At 39.7% G+C, this 15,186-nt stretch overlaps 1 protein-coding gene across 3 annotated transcripts in view; it reads right to left on the minus strand.

Moving 5' to 3' along the window:
• Nucleotides 1–15,186, minus strand: part of LOC137940108 (nuclear pore complex protein NUP205) — a 120,525-nt gene that overhangs the window by 59,611 nt on the left and 45,728 nt on the right. For all 3 annotated transcript variants that reach the window (XM_068785032.1, XM_068785033.1, XM_068785034.1), the window contains exons 16-19: nt 8,619–8,749; nt 8,351–8,470; nt 8,070–8,193; nt 28–225 (exon numbers count right to left, since the gene is read on the minus strand). In XM_068785032.1, coding sequence (XP_068641133.1) covers nt 28–225; nt 8,070–8,193; nt 8,351–8,470; nt 8,619–8,749 — 573 coding nt within the window. The remainder of the gene's footprint in view (nt 1–27; nt 226–8,069; nt 8,194–8,350; nt 8,471–8,618; nt 8,750–15,186) is intronic.

Genomic DNA, 15,186 nt, shown 5'->3' on the forward strand with positions numbered 1-15,186 from the left:
TATAAACCAAATTACCAGATAAAATACCTGGTATAGAGGTCGCCAATAATCAGCTAGTGCCAAATCTTTATCAAAGACAAGAATCAGAATCTCCAACGCAAGCTGCACGGCCTTCTCAAGAAGGGGACCATATAGTTTACTAGTCCTTTCACTGAGTACATTGTTTACTCCCACCAAAAGAATAGCCATAGTATTTTGAAATACAGTTTTACCACTCATGAAATCCTGATAAACAAAATGAGAGATACCTAATCACTTGGCTAAAAAATGCTGAAGTAATCAAAACACAGGATTACAAAAACAGGTAGTGGTTTTGCATATATGTAGCATACTGAATTTGTCAAGAGACACGTCAATTCAAGCACAAATAGGCACAAAGAGGACAAGAGAGCAAAATTCACTCAACTCAATGAACAATCACTTCACAGCAACCAAAAACAACAACAAACACTACTGTAGGTATCTAAGCAGGCAGCAGTAGGCGACACCTGTTTCCATAATCACCCTACAATGAGAGAAAGGAAAAGATCCATCACCGGAGGGTAATGGAACAGAGAAAAAAGCAACCTCTAAATTTGCCAGTGTATCAGTCTTATGCTCTGTAGTAGACAAAGCAACAAGAAAAAAAAAGAAGAAAAGGAGAAAAAGAGAGATAAGTTAAATTACATATTTCAATTATAGTTCAAAAGATAAGTTAAATTACATATTTCAAAATACATATCCCAATGCCACCAGGGAGGAGAGGTTGACTTTGTACACCAATCAATGACAATCTTGGAGTCGCCTTCAATAAGGAGGGGCCCACAAGATAGCCCTAGAAGATTTGAAGTCCATTGAGCAATCCGGAGAGTTTTACAGTGGTAGAGTCGGAGACTCCCAGTGGCCCAACGAAGGAGAAAATGAGACGACAATTTTCATCATGGATTACTCCGCCAAATCCAGCAAGACCAGGACAAACACAGGTGCTGCCATCAAAATTTAATTTGTAGTGGCCCGCAGGTGGAGGAATCCAGATTCCCATTACAGGAAAATGAGAAGGATGCATCATTCCAGCTACCACCACTTTGGCGGTGGCTTGAACAAGGAACCCACAGAAAACATTCTCCTCGATGGAGATCTCTATTCCCCCTCCAATCCGAGTTTGCCAAGGCAATCAAGTCCTATGTGGGAAAAGGAAAGCTACTCAAATTTTGGGAGGACAGGCAGAAAGGAAAATCCCTCTCAAAAACTCAAACCCTTTGCTATACCATCTAACTTCCAACTAATTCATCATGATGACAGAACCATGGAGAGTGGATGGCATGATGTTGTAAGAAGTGCTAATTGTTTTGCTGATACATTGCTTAATTGGGGGTTTCTTTGCAGCATAAGGCTGAGGGCTATTTTTTTTCCCATTAGATACAGTTTGAGCTTATAGTTTAATTGGGATGATTATACTCTTTTTCCATATAGTACTTTTTATATTCTTTCTCTTAATGATTTCTAACTTAGAAAAAAGTACAAGAGATTGAATCTAGAATAAAAATAATTATTTGCAATAATAGAATAGAAGAAAAAATTGAGCATATCTCCATTATCAACAGTGTGTTGCAAGTTGGGCATCAATATCTATGTGCGCCAACTTGAGACAAAGTGTTAGAGTATGTTATGTAAAATAGTTATTGTTCGAGTAAAACACAACACATACACAAAATGAGAGAAAGAGAGAGAGAGTTAATAACTTTGACTCAAGAACCAGTAACCCATACGATCTTCCACTTCATTCAAATTCAAACTCTTTTCCCCACTGCCACCCCCAGCCTCCAGCCCAAACTGACACCCTGGTCCGTCGGACCAGATACCCCACCCATGAACAAATCCCCAAGAAACACGCACACAACCCCCAATGCTGCAAATGCGGCTGACTGCTTTGGTCCCCACACCAGACTCCTCCAGACCATCTGCTCACCTGCCCACATTGACAACCGTGCCCGCACACAGACTCCTTGACCCCTGAACCATTGCCACACACCATTGAAACCCTCCAGGCCATTTGCTCACCTGCCCATGTTAACAACCGCCCCTACACAACAAACTCCCTCAACCCCTAAACCATTGGCATGCACCATAAGCCGAAAAGCCCAAAAACCAAAAACCGTTGACCAACCCAGCCCTCATCCCAAAAACATGCCAGCAGTTAATGGTGCCCTCCCATTTCCTTTTTTGAAATGATACTGAATTTTATTATGAGAGCTCAAACGAGCAGATTACAAGAGGGGAAGCCTTCCCAAACAATGAGGGATTGCTGGGAGGTTCCGAATTTAGCCAATTTATCAGCCAAATAATTGGCTGATCTAGGAACGAGGTTCCAATTACAATGAATGGTGCCCTCCCACTTCAAGTCAACCAACCCGATAATTTCTGCAACTTGACTGCCCATCCCAACAAACCCTAGCCGTCCAACCAATTAACACATCCCATGATATCCGAGGAGCACATGATGGGTCACGCGAAGCGAAACACCTTGGGCAACGCCCACCCCAATACATGAGGCCTCTTTCTCGACTTGGCAGCCATGTGAACACACAACAATCGATTTCCACTTTTAAACCAAACACCTTTAAAGCACCTAGCCACAACTCTCTGCTTCCCCCCTTTTTCGACATGGAAAATCCTTCCCCTTCACCACCTGCAACCCTAGCCAATTCCCCACAGATGCTGAAACCGGCTTTCTCATATTTCCCTCTCAGCAACTTATTGGTGAACTACAGTCCGAGAAACGCAAATATGACTCAGATATATGGCAGCAGATGATGGAGCTTGCTGAAATTATGGGAGTTGTCTTTAATGGAAAGCTGCCCAGGGATTCAAATGATAAAGGAGTGACAAAATCAAAAGCCAAGAAGAAATGATCAATACTACCAGGAATGTCTGCAGGGTTTATTCAATGAGAAAACGAGCTACTATCCGCAGCCTCCATCATTTATCCAAGTCATCTATTGTCACCCTTCTAGCTAAGGACGATTCGATCGCTCATGACTTGTGACACTGCCCCAACATGAATTGAATTGTTGTGCACGTTGTTGGTCACTCTTGTGGCATCTTCACCCTTTGGGATGCAAACGTGGTCGACGTCATGGATGTGTTTCATGATACTTTTGTCATCAATCTCAAGTTATGTGACCACTCCTCCGGCAGGCGTCTATGGCCCCAAAAAATACCGTGAGAGGCAATCCTTCTAGGATGAACTTCTCCTCCTCACTCAACATTGGCCACTCCCATGGCTATCTACAAGTGACTTCAACACAATCTGTTACTGCTCAGAGAAATCCCCTCGAGCTAATAGCATCATTTCATTAATGAGGAGCTTCGCTTATTTTTTTGGTAGTTGTGAGCTTGGTGAAATTAATACCTCCGACAAGACCTTCACTTGGTCCAAAGGGCGATCCCTCCCAATCATCTCCAAGTTGGATTGTTTCCTTGCCACCGATTGCTGGCTAAGGATCTATGAGTGTGCCGCTGGCAAGGTCCTCAATCGGGTCGGCTCTGACCACTGGCCCATCCAACTAGACACCAAAGTTGGGAGATGTTCACCAAACCCTTCCGCTTCGAGAACTCTTGGTTTTTTTTTTTTTTTTTGAGGAAAATGTGTAAATTCGACAACTCTTGGTTATCTTATGAGAAATTCAATAATCTCATCTTTGATAATTGGCTTTGCATCAATGCCTTTGGTGCTTAAAGAGGCCCCCAAAAACCAAAGAGTTGAAAGGGTGAACTTAAAGTTTAAGCAGCTTCTCATTGTGCCACTCATTCAGCAGAAAAATCCTCTACTTTATCTCAAATGGCCTCCTTTGACAGCAATGAAGAAATTAGAAGCCTCACCCTACTAAGCCCTCCCTCCGCTCCTCTTCTCAGCAAATTCAATTGCATCACCAATCTTGAGCGCACACAATGGAAGCAGTGGGCCCGCTCTAGATGGTTGAAAGAAGGTGATGGAAACACCAAATGCTTCCATGTCATTGCCTTAGTCAGACAGAGGAATAACCGGGTTACCTCGCTATGCATCAATAACGAGGTAACCTAGGATGGCCTTCCATCACTAACGCTATTATCAGTTTTTTTTTCTTCTTTTTTTTGCAAATCTTTACACTGAAGAGGGCCCTGCCCACCCATCAATCCAGCACATAAGTCTCCCCAGAATTTCTCCTAGTATCACCTCCCTTCTCAAGCTACCATTTTCCTCTCGAGAAATTGAGGCTGCTGCATTGGGTCTTCCCTCTTACCAGGAGCTGGTCCGGACGGTTTCAATGGCAAGTTCTATCGGCGTTGTGGGCCAACTATCAAGAGCAACATCATAAGTATGGTCCATAGCTTCTTCCACAAAGGGATTACCTACCGCACCTTGGAGATGTCATTTATCGCCCTCATCCCCAAGAAAGCTACAGTTGAACATCCAAGAGACTTCAGACCGATCGGCCTTATATCCAGTCCCTACAAAATCATGTCAGAGTCCTCACCCATCGCTTCAAGGCCACTCTCCCCACAATCATCAATCATGGTCAAAGGGCACAACATTCTTGATTCAGCAATGGCGACACGTGAAATCATTGACCACTTAAAGAGTTCATCAAAGGCCAAGATTATCATCAAGCTTGACCTTGAGAAGGCTTCGACCATGTGAATTGGTAACTTTTGGAGGATATTCTTGAGACTATGGATTCGGATCTTGTTGGCGCTTTTGGATCAGAAATTGTATCACTTCAACCTCTTCCTCCATTCTTCTTAATGGCACAGTGTGTAGACACTTCGAAGGGACGTGTGGGATAGAATGGGAAATCCTCTCACCCCTATCCTCTTCAAACTTGTTGCAGAATATCTCTCACCTATGGTCTAATTGGCAAAGGATGTCAATTGGCTATCTCCAATTACTTAACAGAGGGAATTTAACATCCCCTTGCTCCAGCTTGCCGATAACACCCTTTGGCTTGGAGAGGGATCGATGGATCAAGTTAGACGTTTCAAGGCCCTTCTTGGCCTCTTCAAGCTGATCTCTGGTCAAAAAGTCAATTGGGGTAAAACTACTCTTACTGGATTCCACAATGACCCAACTTTGCCCCAAACCATCTCAGATGCTCCAGAACCACTCTCCCCTCTACATATTTGGGCCTTCCTCTTTTTGATTGCCAGCCTCATAAAGGCCTCTAGTCCCCTATGATTGAGAGAATCAACCTTCGTCTTGCTACCTAGCAAGACAATCTCCTTCCAAAAGCGTGTCGTATCGCTCTTCTCAACTCTTGCATAGCTGGCCTCTCGAACAACTACCTCTCTCTTCTTCTATGCCCAACCTCGGTTAACCATTGCCTTGAGTGCACCAAGAGACGATTCCAATGGTGCGGTGTTGATGATGGCTTCAAATATCATTTAGTGAATTGGAATGATATTTGCAAACAAAAAATCATGGGAGGTTTGGGAATCAAGCTGATCAATGATATGAACACAACCCTTCTCCTCAAATGGTTATGAAAATCCAACACTTCTCCAAAATCACATAGGAGAAATATGGTTGATGCCAAAATGAGATGCTCTTTAGAATGGTGGACCTCTACCAAACCTCGGCACTGTCTATATCTCCTCCTCCCCAATTTTAAGTCTACGGTTAGCATCTTCGTTGGCCAACGTGTTGACTTCTAGATTGATCAATGGATTGGCACGGCACCTATCAAAGATACCTACTCTGCACTGTTTAGCCTCAGCTGCCATCCCTCCATCTCCTTGGCCGATTCCTAGGATTGTATGGGTGTTGGAATCTTCATCTACACCCTGGTCTAAATGACTCGAAGACTTTGGACATTTGTGCCCTCCTATATCAGCTACAACTTTGAGGACAGATTAGTTTGGCAACCTACTGATAGCATCATCTTTTCTACATCCCCAGCTAATAACTACTTATCTAGTTGGACGGGATTACTAATATGTTACAAGAGTATGGTTTGTTAGGTGGAAAGCTTGTTGAGATACCTACGGAAATTGGCGATGGTCTTTACGATGAAAGCATTAATTAACTCAGGATTACTAAAATGTTACAAGAGTACGGTTTGTTAGGTGGAAAGTCTGTTGGGATACCTACGGAAATTGGCAAAGGTCTTCACGATGAAAACATTAATTAACTTAAAGACAAAACGATGTATCAAATGTTAGTTGGGAAGTTGATTTATGTCACAGTCACTCGTCCTAATATATCATTTTCTGTAAGAGTGGTGAGCCAATTCAAGGAACATCTACGCAAGGTTTACCTAGAAGGATTTGATTTTGATTAGGAAATACGCTACTGGTTATAGGTGAAAACTTTTTTTTATTTTTTGAGTAAAAGGTGTGAATGTGGTGGTAGGTGAAAACTTGATAAGCTAGAAGAGCAAAAAACTAAATGTGGTGGCACGTCCCAGTGCAGAAGCTAAGTATGTAGCAATAGCTCATACTCTTAGTGAGTTGTTGTAGGTGAGGTCTATTCTTTAGGAGTTCAATTTGCGTGTTGCAGAACCTATACAATGTATTGCTTTTTTTAAATGAACTTATACGATGAATTGTGATAACTAGGCAATTATTTTAGTTCACGCAATCAAATGTTTCAATGAAAGAACCAAAAATATAGAAGTTGACTACCGCTTTATTTGAGATAAAATAATGCCAAAATAAGTTGTTACCCCCTATGTTTGGCCTAGTGATCAAGTTGGTGACATTTTCACTAAAGCTTTGCGTAGACGTAAATTTGGGACATTTTGATAACAAGCTAGGCTTTTAGACATATATGTACGAACTTGAAGGAGAGTATTAAATGTACTGTAAAGGGCAGTTTGGTCATTTTATATTGTTTTTAATCTTCGATGAGAGTACTGTCATATTTAGGATGTTAAGGTGTGTCTATGGTCCAGATTTTATGTTGTTTACAGGTGTGGATAGGAAGTTATAAGGAGTTATGTGTAAGAGGGGTAAATAGATAATTGTCTCTCAAATCGATTAAGTTAATAAGGACGAGGGCTTGAATTTTTACCCTAACGAGAGCTCTCTTTCAGCCACATTCTTCTCCCTTTCTTCTTCTTCTCTTCTCTCACTCTTCTATTTCTCATTTCTTGACAATTCAAACTCTCTTTTCTCTCATCTCGTTTTCCTTTCTCTCATCCTCTCTCTCACTTACGATTTCTCCTCATCTCTAAACATCGCAAATTATGAATCCCCTCTCTTCTTGTCTTGACTTCCTTAATGTAACTACATCTGTGTAATGGGGCCCTAGACTTCGTACAATTTTTAGGAAAGAGCTAAGATCCATTCTTGGTACAGCATCTTTGTGTAAACAGAAATCACAAAGCAAGTTAGTAAATAGAAATGACCACTTCAGTTGACCCCACACGACTGTACTTAGTTCTTGTTCTAGTATTTTGTTGATAGTTTTGATAGCCTCCCTGTATATTCTTGCTCCCTTCAACAAACTTCTGTACAACAGGTTTGCTTGTCAAATAACTTGAACACAGTAATTTGGTGAGGATCAACAAGTACTCCATCCAAAGATCAAAGTGTACAAACCTCAATTGAGGCTGCTAAGTAACACAGGTTAACAAATATTACCAATGAAAGCATTTTTTTCAGAAAAAAACAAACAAAAATGTCTTGAACATGACATCAACATCAAATAATTAGAGATAGACAGTTTCAAAAAGTGCATACTATTTAAGTATTAAAACTACTGACAAAAAGTAAGAAAAACATAAAAAAGGAAACAAAAGAAGAAGTGGGAAGAAGAAACGGGAGAAAGTGAAAAGAGTGAAGGACAAGCGAGTCTTAGAGGAACAAAAAAGAATGGCCAATCTCAATGAGTCAACGTAACTAATTCAATGCTGTCTTTATTGTAACATTTAAAAAGAAAAGAAAGAAAGGTCAAACTGACTCTACATTGTTCAAGAGTTACATGAGAAAAAAAAAGTTGTTAACGTGGTCAATAATAGAGAACTTGATGAAAGAAGATATGTAAGGTTAGCTTCAGTATTGCAGTAACTAGAAAAAATGAAATTAAAAAGATGAAATATAAAGATAAATACTTTCAGAAGCTCCAGTATGGGAAGTTGGACTTCAAGTGGAGCAGAGTGAACCACAGACGAAGGATGGGACTGGTCAACAACACCACTATTATCCTCATTGCTAATGTCATACATGCTCAAAATCCTGTGCAGGTTATAAAATATAAACTTGTTACCTTATCAAAAATAGAATTTTCAGCTAGAGCAACAGAATAATTTAGTAATAGCAAAGTGTCTTTCAGGGATTTGTTAAAGTATAGCTTTTCAGAATGTAAATAAGCTTCCATGAACAAGGTACTCACATCTTAAAATGTTCAAGGCAAGCTACTACTAATTGCCATTTTTCACACAAATCTGCATAAGCCCTCTGAGGGAAAGGGCCAAACACGTGATCACATATAAACCGAAAGATTCCCACAAACCTAGAAAGAGAGATCATTCTGTCAGGATAACCAAAATCATAAGCTTTCAATACTTGAAATGGAAAAAAAGGAATATCGAAAATTTCCAAAATTAAGCAAACAAAAAAAGGAACAACCATACCAAAAAAAAAAAAAAAAGAACTAGTACCTTCGTCCTCTATCACCAGTATCCTTCTCCAGAGCAATTAAAGCATTCAGCAAATTAAGAAAAGATATAGTGGATGGGTACCTCTCCATCCTTGCCTCTACTTCATTCAACTCAAACTGCATATCGTAGACCTTACAAACAGAACGGACGTGAACATCAATGAATAGCAGCTGACAGAAATACCTGAATTTCATATTGATGCTTCTCCCCTTTTTTTTTTTTTTTTCTTTTGGAAAATGAAATGATGGTTAAAGCATCAAAGCATCACGCATTCTATTGGTGGTAAGCTTTCAAACCAAAATCAAGCAATCATCAAGTGATTCCAGCACATACTGACAACATATAAATGTAAACAAATAAGTTTGCAACAGTTTTTTTCTGAAAGTAATGAGAAATGAGATATCATTAAAGGAACTTCTCAAAGAGAAGATTATTACATCAAGAGGCATATTCATATAAAAAAAATGGTAAATCAAATAGGAAGAGAATTGACTACAACAAACATGCTACACATTAACAGCTTCCTTGGCTAGAGAATCTGCTAACATTAGCATGTCTTAAGGGTGTGGCACCAAGTAACATTTAAGCTACTAGAAATTTCATTATCTCATCAAAGTGCAAAAGAAATATGCTGGCAGATTCTTCATCCCTTAAAGCTAGCTTATAAGTACCAAAGAGTATCCTCCAACAATCAATGGAGAGAAGAAACAAGTCAAATAAACTCCTAAACCCAGAAGGATCCTCAATTCGGCAACTATAGGATCACAAGCTAAGAGGAATAGAATAAACAAGGAGGATATTACCTATAATGTCCCATGTAGTACCACCTCCACCAGCAAGCACTGGATTGGGCCTTTAGCTTAATGGACACATCAGGGGTTTCAAGTGCGAGGTCTTGGGACTCTTGCTAAGGGAAAGGCGTGTGCATGGGTAATCAACATTCATAAATATATATATATATATATATATATATATATATATATATATGTTAGAAAATAAAACCAGGGGTATTTTTGTCATTTTACCCTCCAGGGGTATTTTGGTCATTTTACCATCTCTATGGTTAATTTCCTTTATGTAATCTTCTTCTTTTTTTATAAACGGTGATGATGTTACTTTAAGAGAAAGTAAGAAAATACATCAAGGGAGGCATCCCCTTACAACTAGCAATTGAAGGGAGGAACCCAATTTAGCACAAGAGTCCGCAACCGTATTGGGTGATCTAAGTAAATGAGATCTAGAGCAGGAAATAGAGGAGACAATATTCATAATATCAAGGAAATTCTGCCAATGAAGCCATGGATGAAGGAGGCGGTGGAGCACCATCCAATGACCACCTTCGAGTCCCCTTCCACTATAAGCAGACCACTGAAGTGACTCTGAAAAATGCGGAGACCGTGGAGAAGGCCCGAGAGTTCCGCCGTAGTCGAGTCTGAAATGCTGAGAGGACAAGAATAGTAGATAATAGCAGCACCTCCGGGATCAAAGATCACCCCACCGAAACCCACCATCCCATAATTCCCAAGAGCATTGCCATCAAAGTTGAGCTTAAAGTGACCAGCAGGGGGAGACGCCCAAACAGCCACCCGATGGGGGCAAAAGGAGTAGACATATGAGCAATTACCTTCCAATTAGTGTGGAGAGGGGCACATGAAAGGCTAGTAAATTCTTTCCGAATACAAATCCAGGTGGAGATAAGGCCTGTAGCAGTACAAACAATCTAACAGCTGAGCAGAATACACAATCAATACGCAAGGAGTTCCACTCCTTCCAGAGGCACCAAGGGATGTAAGCAACATAGGCTGATAAAAGGAGCTCGCCTAAGCTGATTTTGCATGTTAAATTATGGCAATGGTTGAATTTTCATGTATATAGGATGTGTAGTTAGGGAGATATAGGGAGATATAAGGAGATAAAGGTTTACTAAGTATATAGGAGCATTTTTGTAATTTGTAACTCAAAACAGTTATTCAAGAGGTCTGGGAATTCGTGCATGATTCCCAACAAAGCCTTATCAGGCTCTTCAGAAAAATCTCCTCCTCCTTCCGCTTTTTCTCTCTATTTTCTCTTCTTCCTTCACCCAAATCTTGATATTTACATGATCTCAGAATAGTAGATCGTTGCTGGGAGCATTCTACTGCAAATTCTTATCAATTTTGAAGAGGACAACCTACAGGAAGGAGAAAATCTACAGGTTTTTTATGTTGGTTCATCAAAGTAAAGCTTTTTTTTTTCTTTTCTTTGCCATTGCCATAACCTCAGGGTTACTGGTCTTTATGAATCATCGAGGGATTCTCAATGCTTTGATTGCCCTAATTGGGATGCTAATTGGGTTTTTTGGGATCTGCGTCACCCAACCCAGTGTTGGATGCCTACATCATCACCCAATTGATGATGTCAACCCCAATTGCTACTCTTTTTGCATGATATTGGTTGAGATAGCTTTCAATTGCAGGTTATTAGCTTGTTGAGGTGCACATATTCTATTTCTATGCCCTAACCCTAATTTTGTGAGTGGGGCCCACCTTGGTGATAAATCTAGAAATTGTCTAGAAGCTTAGATTGGTTATTTTGTGATTATATAGGGTGTTATGGCTGAGACAGGAGAAGTTTACTCTCCGGCTAGAGAAAATTCTGGATTTAATGGAAAGGATACCATCATGATCACTTCTGAGAAATTGACAGGGCCTAATTATCTTAATTTGGGTAAATCTGTCAGGATGTATTTGAAGGGTTGAAAAAAGTTGACGATTATCCAAGATGATCCTCCAGTACCTTCAAGTAATCATTGGGAGGCAGAGGACAATCAGGTTATGACCTGGATTGTCGATAGTATTGGTTCTACTCTGAGAAATCAGGTGATGAATTGTGAGACAGCAAAGGAAGGCTATGTGGCTGCCTCTAGAATCTTTATATGCACAGGAGAGTAATCTCTCTCAGGTTTATGAGCTGTATGCATACTTTTTTGGATCGTAAAGAGGAAATAGAACTGTTACAGAGTATTACATTCCTTGGCATATGGCAGGAGATCAATGTATATTATCCGTTTACTATAGATTAAAATGAGTAGAGAAAACAGTAAAATCAGTTGTTTGTTGCAAAAAAATTGGATGGTTTAGGTGCTGAATTTGATGCTATTTAAGTCTAAGTGTAAGCTTCAAATGAAATTCCTACTCTCTACCACTTTTAATCAATTATGAGGGCTGATAAGACTATTGTACCTGGAACAGGTAAACGAGGTAAGATAATGGAAGCCACTGCTCTTAATGCTTCCACTACAACAACTCCTATAGATTCCTCTAGAGGGTAGAGGTAGAGGCCCAAGTAGAGAAGACTTTAGCCAAGGTAGAGGACGTGGTGATGGTAAGTCAGAAAGGAAGTGTGTTCATTGTGGCAGAAATAATCATTATTCAAACAGATGTTGGGTTAAGTTTGGGAAACCAACATGGGTTAATTCTACAACTCCTAATAGTGGAAGTAGGAGTTTAGATTCTTCTATATCGGTTACACCGGGTGCTCCAGATGAGATGCAACAATTGATACAACAGCAACAGCAGATTGCTCAACGCATGGCTCAGATCTATGTTGCCTCGACCTCATCATCTGTAGCTCATGCTTCCATCCCAAATCCTAGTTCTACCAGTATTGACTCAAATATGGCAGTTTATAATGTTCACTCACTCGTCACCATCTTGGGTTCTTGACTCGGGAGCATCCAAACTCATGTCAGGTATGTCATCATTGTTTTCCGATTTGAAAGTCTTTGTGTAACAAACATATTAATCTTGTGGATGGTTCTACCTTTGTTGTTCCAGGAATTGGCAATATTACTCCGGCTTCTTTTCTGTCTCCTCAGTCAGCACTTCTTATTCCCAAGTTTCCCTTAAATTTGTTGTCGGTTAGTCAACTAACAAGTCTATGAATTGTTCTCTCACATTTTATACTATTCATTGTATTTTTTAGGATCTCGTGACGAGGAAGACGATTGGTTCCTCTCATTAGAGAGATAGACTACACTACCTGGAGAACCATCGGTAGAATAATATTCAAGCGTTACATACAGCAGATTCTCCTTTTACAGTAGCACTTGCAGCAAGGTCATCTGTCTACAGCAAAACCGAATCAAGTCTTTCCAAAATTTTCTTGAAGTCCTTCCTTTCAATGCGAGTGGTGTCAACTGGGCAAGCATCACATAAGTTCATTCCTAGTCTCATCTCATAACACCAGCCATATATTTGAGATTGTGCAGTCAGACATCTAGGGTCCTTGTCCTGTGACTAGTCAATTTAGCCATAGGTATTTTATTTCATTTATCGATGATTTTAGTAGGTGTACTTGGATTTACCTTTTTAAGGAAAAATCTGAGGCCTTTGATATATTCAAACTTTTCTTCAATGAAATAAAAAATCAATTTGCTACTTCACTTCATATCTTGCATCCTGATAATGGCCTCGAGTTCATGAATAATAAATTCCAGGTCGTTTGTCAAGAACAAGGAATTATTCATCAAACATCATGTGTCATTACCCCTCAGTAAAATGGCGTAGCTAAACGTAAAAATCGTCATTTACTAGAGGTGGCTAGGACAATGATGATACATATGAATGTGCCCAAGTCTTACTCAGGTGATGTTATCTTTACAATTTGTTTCTTGGTTAATAGAATCTTTTTGTCTATTTTAGAAAGAAAATCCCTACGCAGTTTCTTTTGCCGTTTGTGCCATTATTTCCTATTTCTCCCCGAGTGTATGGTTGTGTCTGCTTTGCTCATGTATTTGGATCTTCCATAGATAAGTTGTCTCATCAATCAGTTAAATGTGTATTTTTGGGGTACTAACGCACACAGGAGGGGTACAAATGTTTTTGTTTGTCCAATAGAAAAACATTTGTATCAGCTGATGTTACTTTCTTTGAGGATGTATCGTTCTTTTCCTTAGTGTCCTTACCGTCTGATCCTGTTGTCTCACCAATACCGCCACTTGTTATCCCTGTACCAGTTGATGAGCCCGTTGGACTATCACAAGTTGTCACTGTTAAGAAATCATTACAATTATATAAACCCAGGAAAGAAGTATCACCTCCAACTCTCTCACCGGACCATCACTCTAACTCATCTCAAGATCTTAGAGGTAATGATCTACATCTTCTTATTGCACTCAGGAAGGGTATCCAAAAAGGTAAGGTACGCAGTATCCGTTATTCTCAATTTGTGTCTTTTTGTTCCTTATCCGACTCTTATAAAAAAAAAAATTTGTCCATTTCTACCTACACTATCCCTTCTTCTGTGCAGGAGGTTCTCTCATCTCCTCATTAGAAGCAAGCTATGGATGTTGAAATGGACACATTGATAGATCGGGGCACTTGGCAACTGTGTGATCTACCATCAAGGGCCAAAGTTGTTGGATGTCGTTGGGTTTACACTATCAAGTATAATGCAGACGGTTTTATTGAGCAGTATATAGCTCGGTTGGTTGCGAAGAGGTATACTCAGATTTTTTGTATTGATGAGTTTGAACCCTTTTTCACTTGTTGCTCGTTTATCGTCTATTCGTATTTTTATCTCAGTTCAATGAATCAAGGGTAGTCCCTACGTCAATTGGACAATAAAAACGCCTTCTTAAATGGTGATATAGAAGAAGAGGTGTATATGGAACAACCTCCAAGGTATGTTGCTCACGGGGAGACACATAGAGTATGCAGACTTAAGAAGGCGATTTATGGGGTAAAGCAAAGTCCACATGCTTAGTTTGAATAATTCAATCAGGTTGTGGTTTATGGGATTCTCGAGGAGTCCTTGTGATCACCTTGTTTGTGATGAAGAGGTCCTAAAAAATTGTGAGGTTTTTGGTTTATGTAGATGATATTACATTATTTGGGAGTGATATTTTTGGTATAGAGGATACTAAGTCTCGTTTGAATGTACATTTTCAAACATAAGTATTTTCTAGGACCGTTGAACTAGTTTTTGGGCATTAAAGTGGTGAAAAGTAAAGAAGGTGTTGTGATGACACAACCTAAGTATATAATAGATATGCTTCAATAATATGATATATTGGGATCCAAGCCATTTCATACCCCAATGGAAGTAGGACATGATCTCCATGATGACCAAAGTGTTGAATTAAATGATTGAGCACAATATCGGAGGTGAGTGAGAAAGTTAATTTATGCAACAGTTACTAGACCTGATATTTCTTTTGCAGTAAGTGTAGTGAACCAGTTTATGGAACATCCTCGAAAAATACACTTCGAAGTTACACAAAGAATTTTGAGGTATTTGAAAAGGCACCAAAAAAGGTATTTTCTTTAGACCTAACAATCATATGAAGATAGAGGCTTTCTCTGATGCAGATTATATAGAATCCAAACTAAAAAGGAAGTTAACCTCTGAATATTGTGTCGTCCTAGGAGAAAATTTGTTTATTGAAGAAGTAAAAAGCAAAATGTTGTAGCATGGTCTAGCACAGAAGTTGAATACAGGACAATGGCTCACATAATGAGTGAGTTGATGTGGGTCAGGTTAGTCCCATGGGAGTTGGGTTTCAACCAGGATGAGCCGATGAACATGT

Source organism: Aristolochia californica, unplaced genomic scaffold (assembly GCF_029961685.1).
Source record: "Aristolochia californica isolate CCGP_79_NKW_82.1479 unplaced genomic scaffold, dmAriCali1.0.hap1 SCAF_9, whole genome shotgun sequence".
Lineage (NCBI taxonomy): Eukaryota > Viridiplantae > Streptophyta > Magnoliopsida > Piperales > Aristolochiaceae > Aristolochia > Aristolochia californica.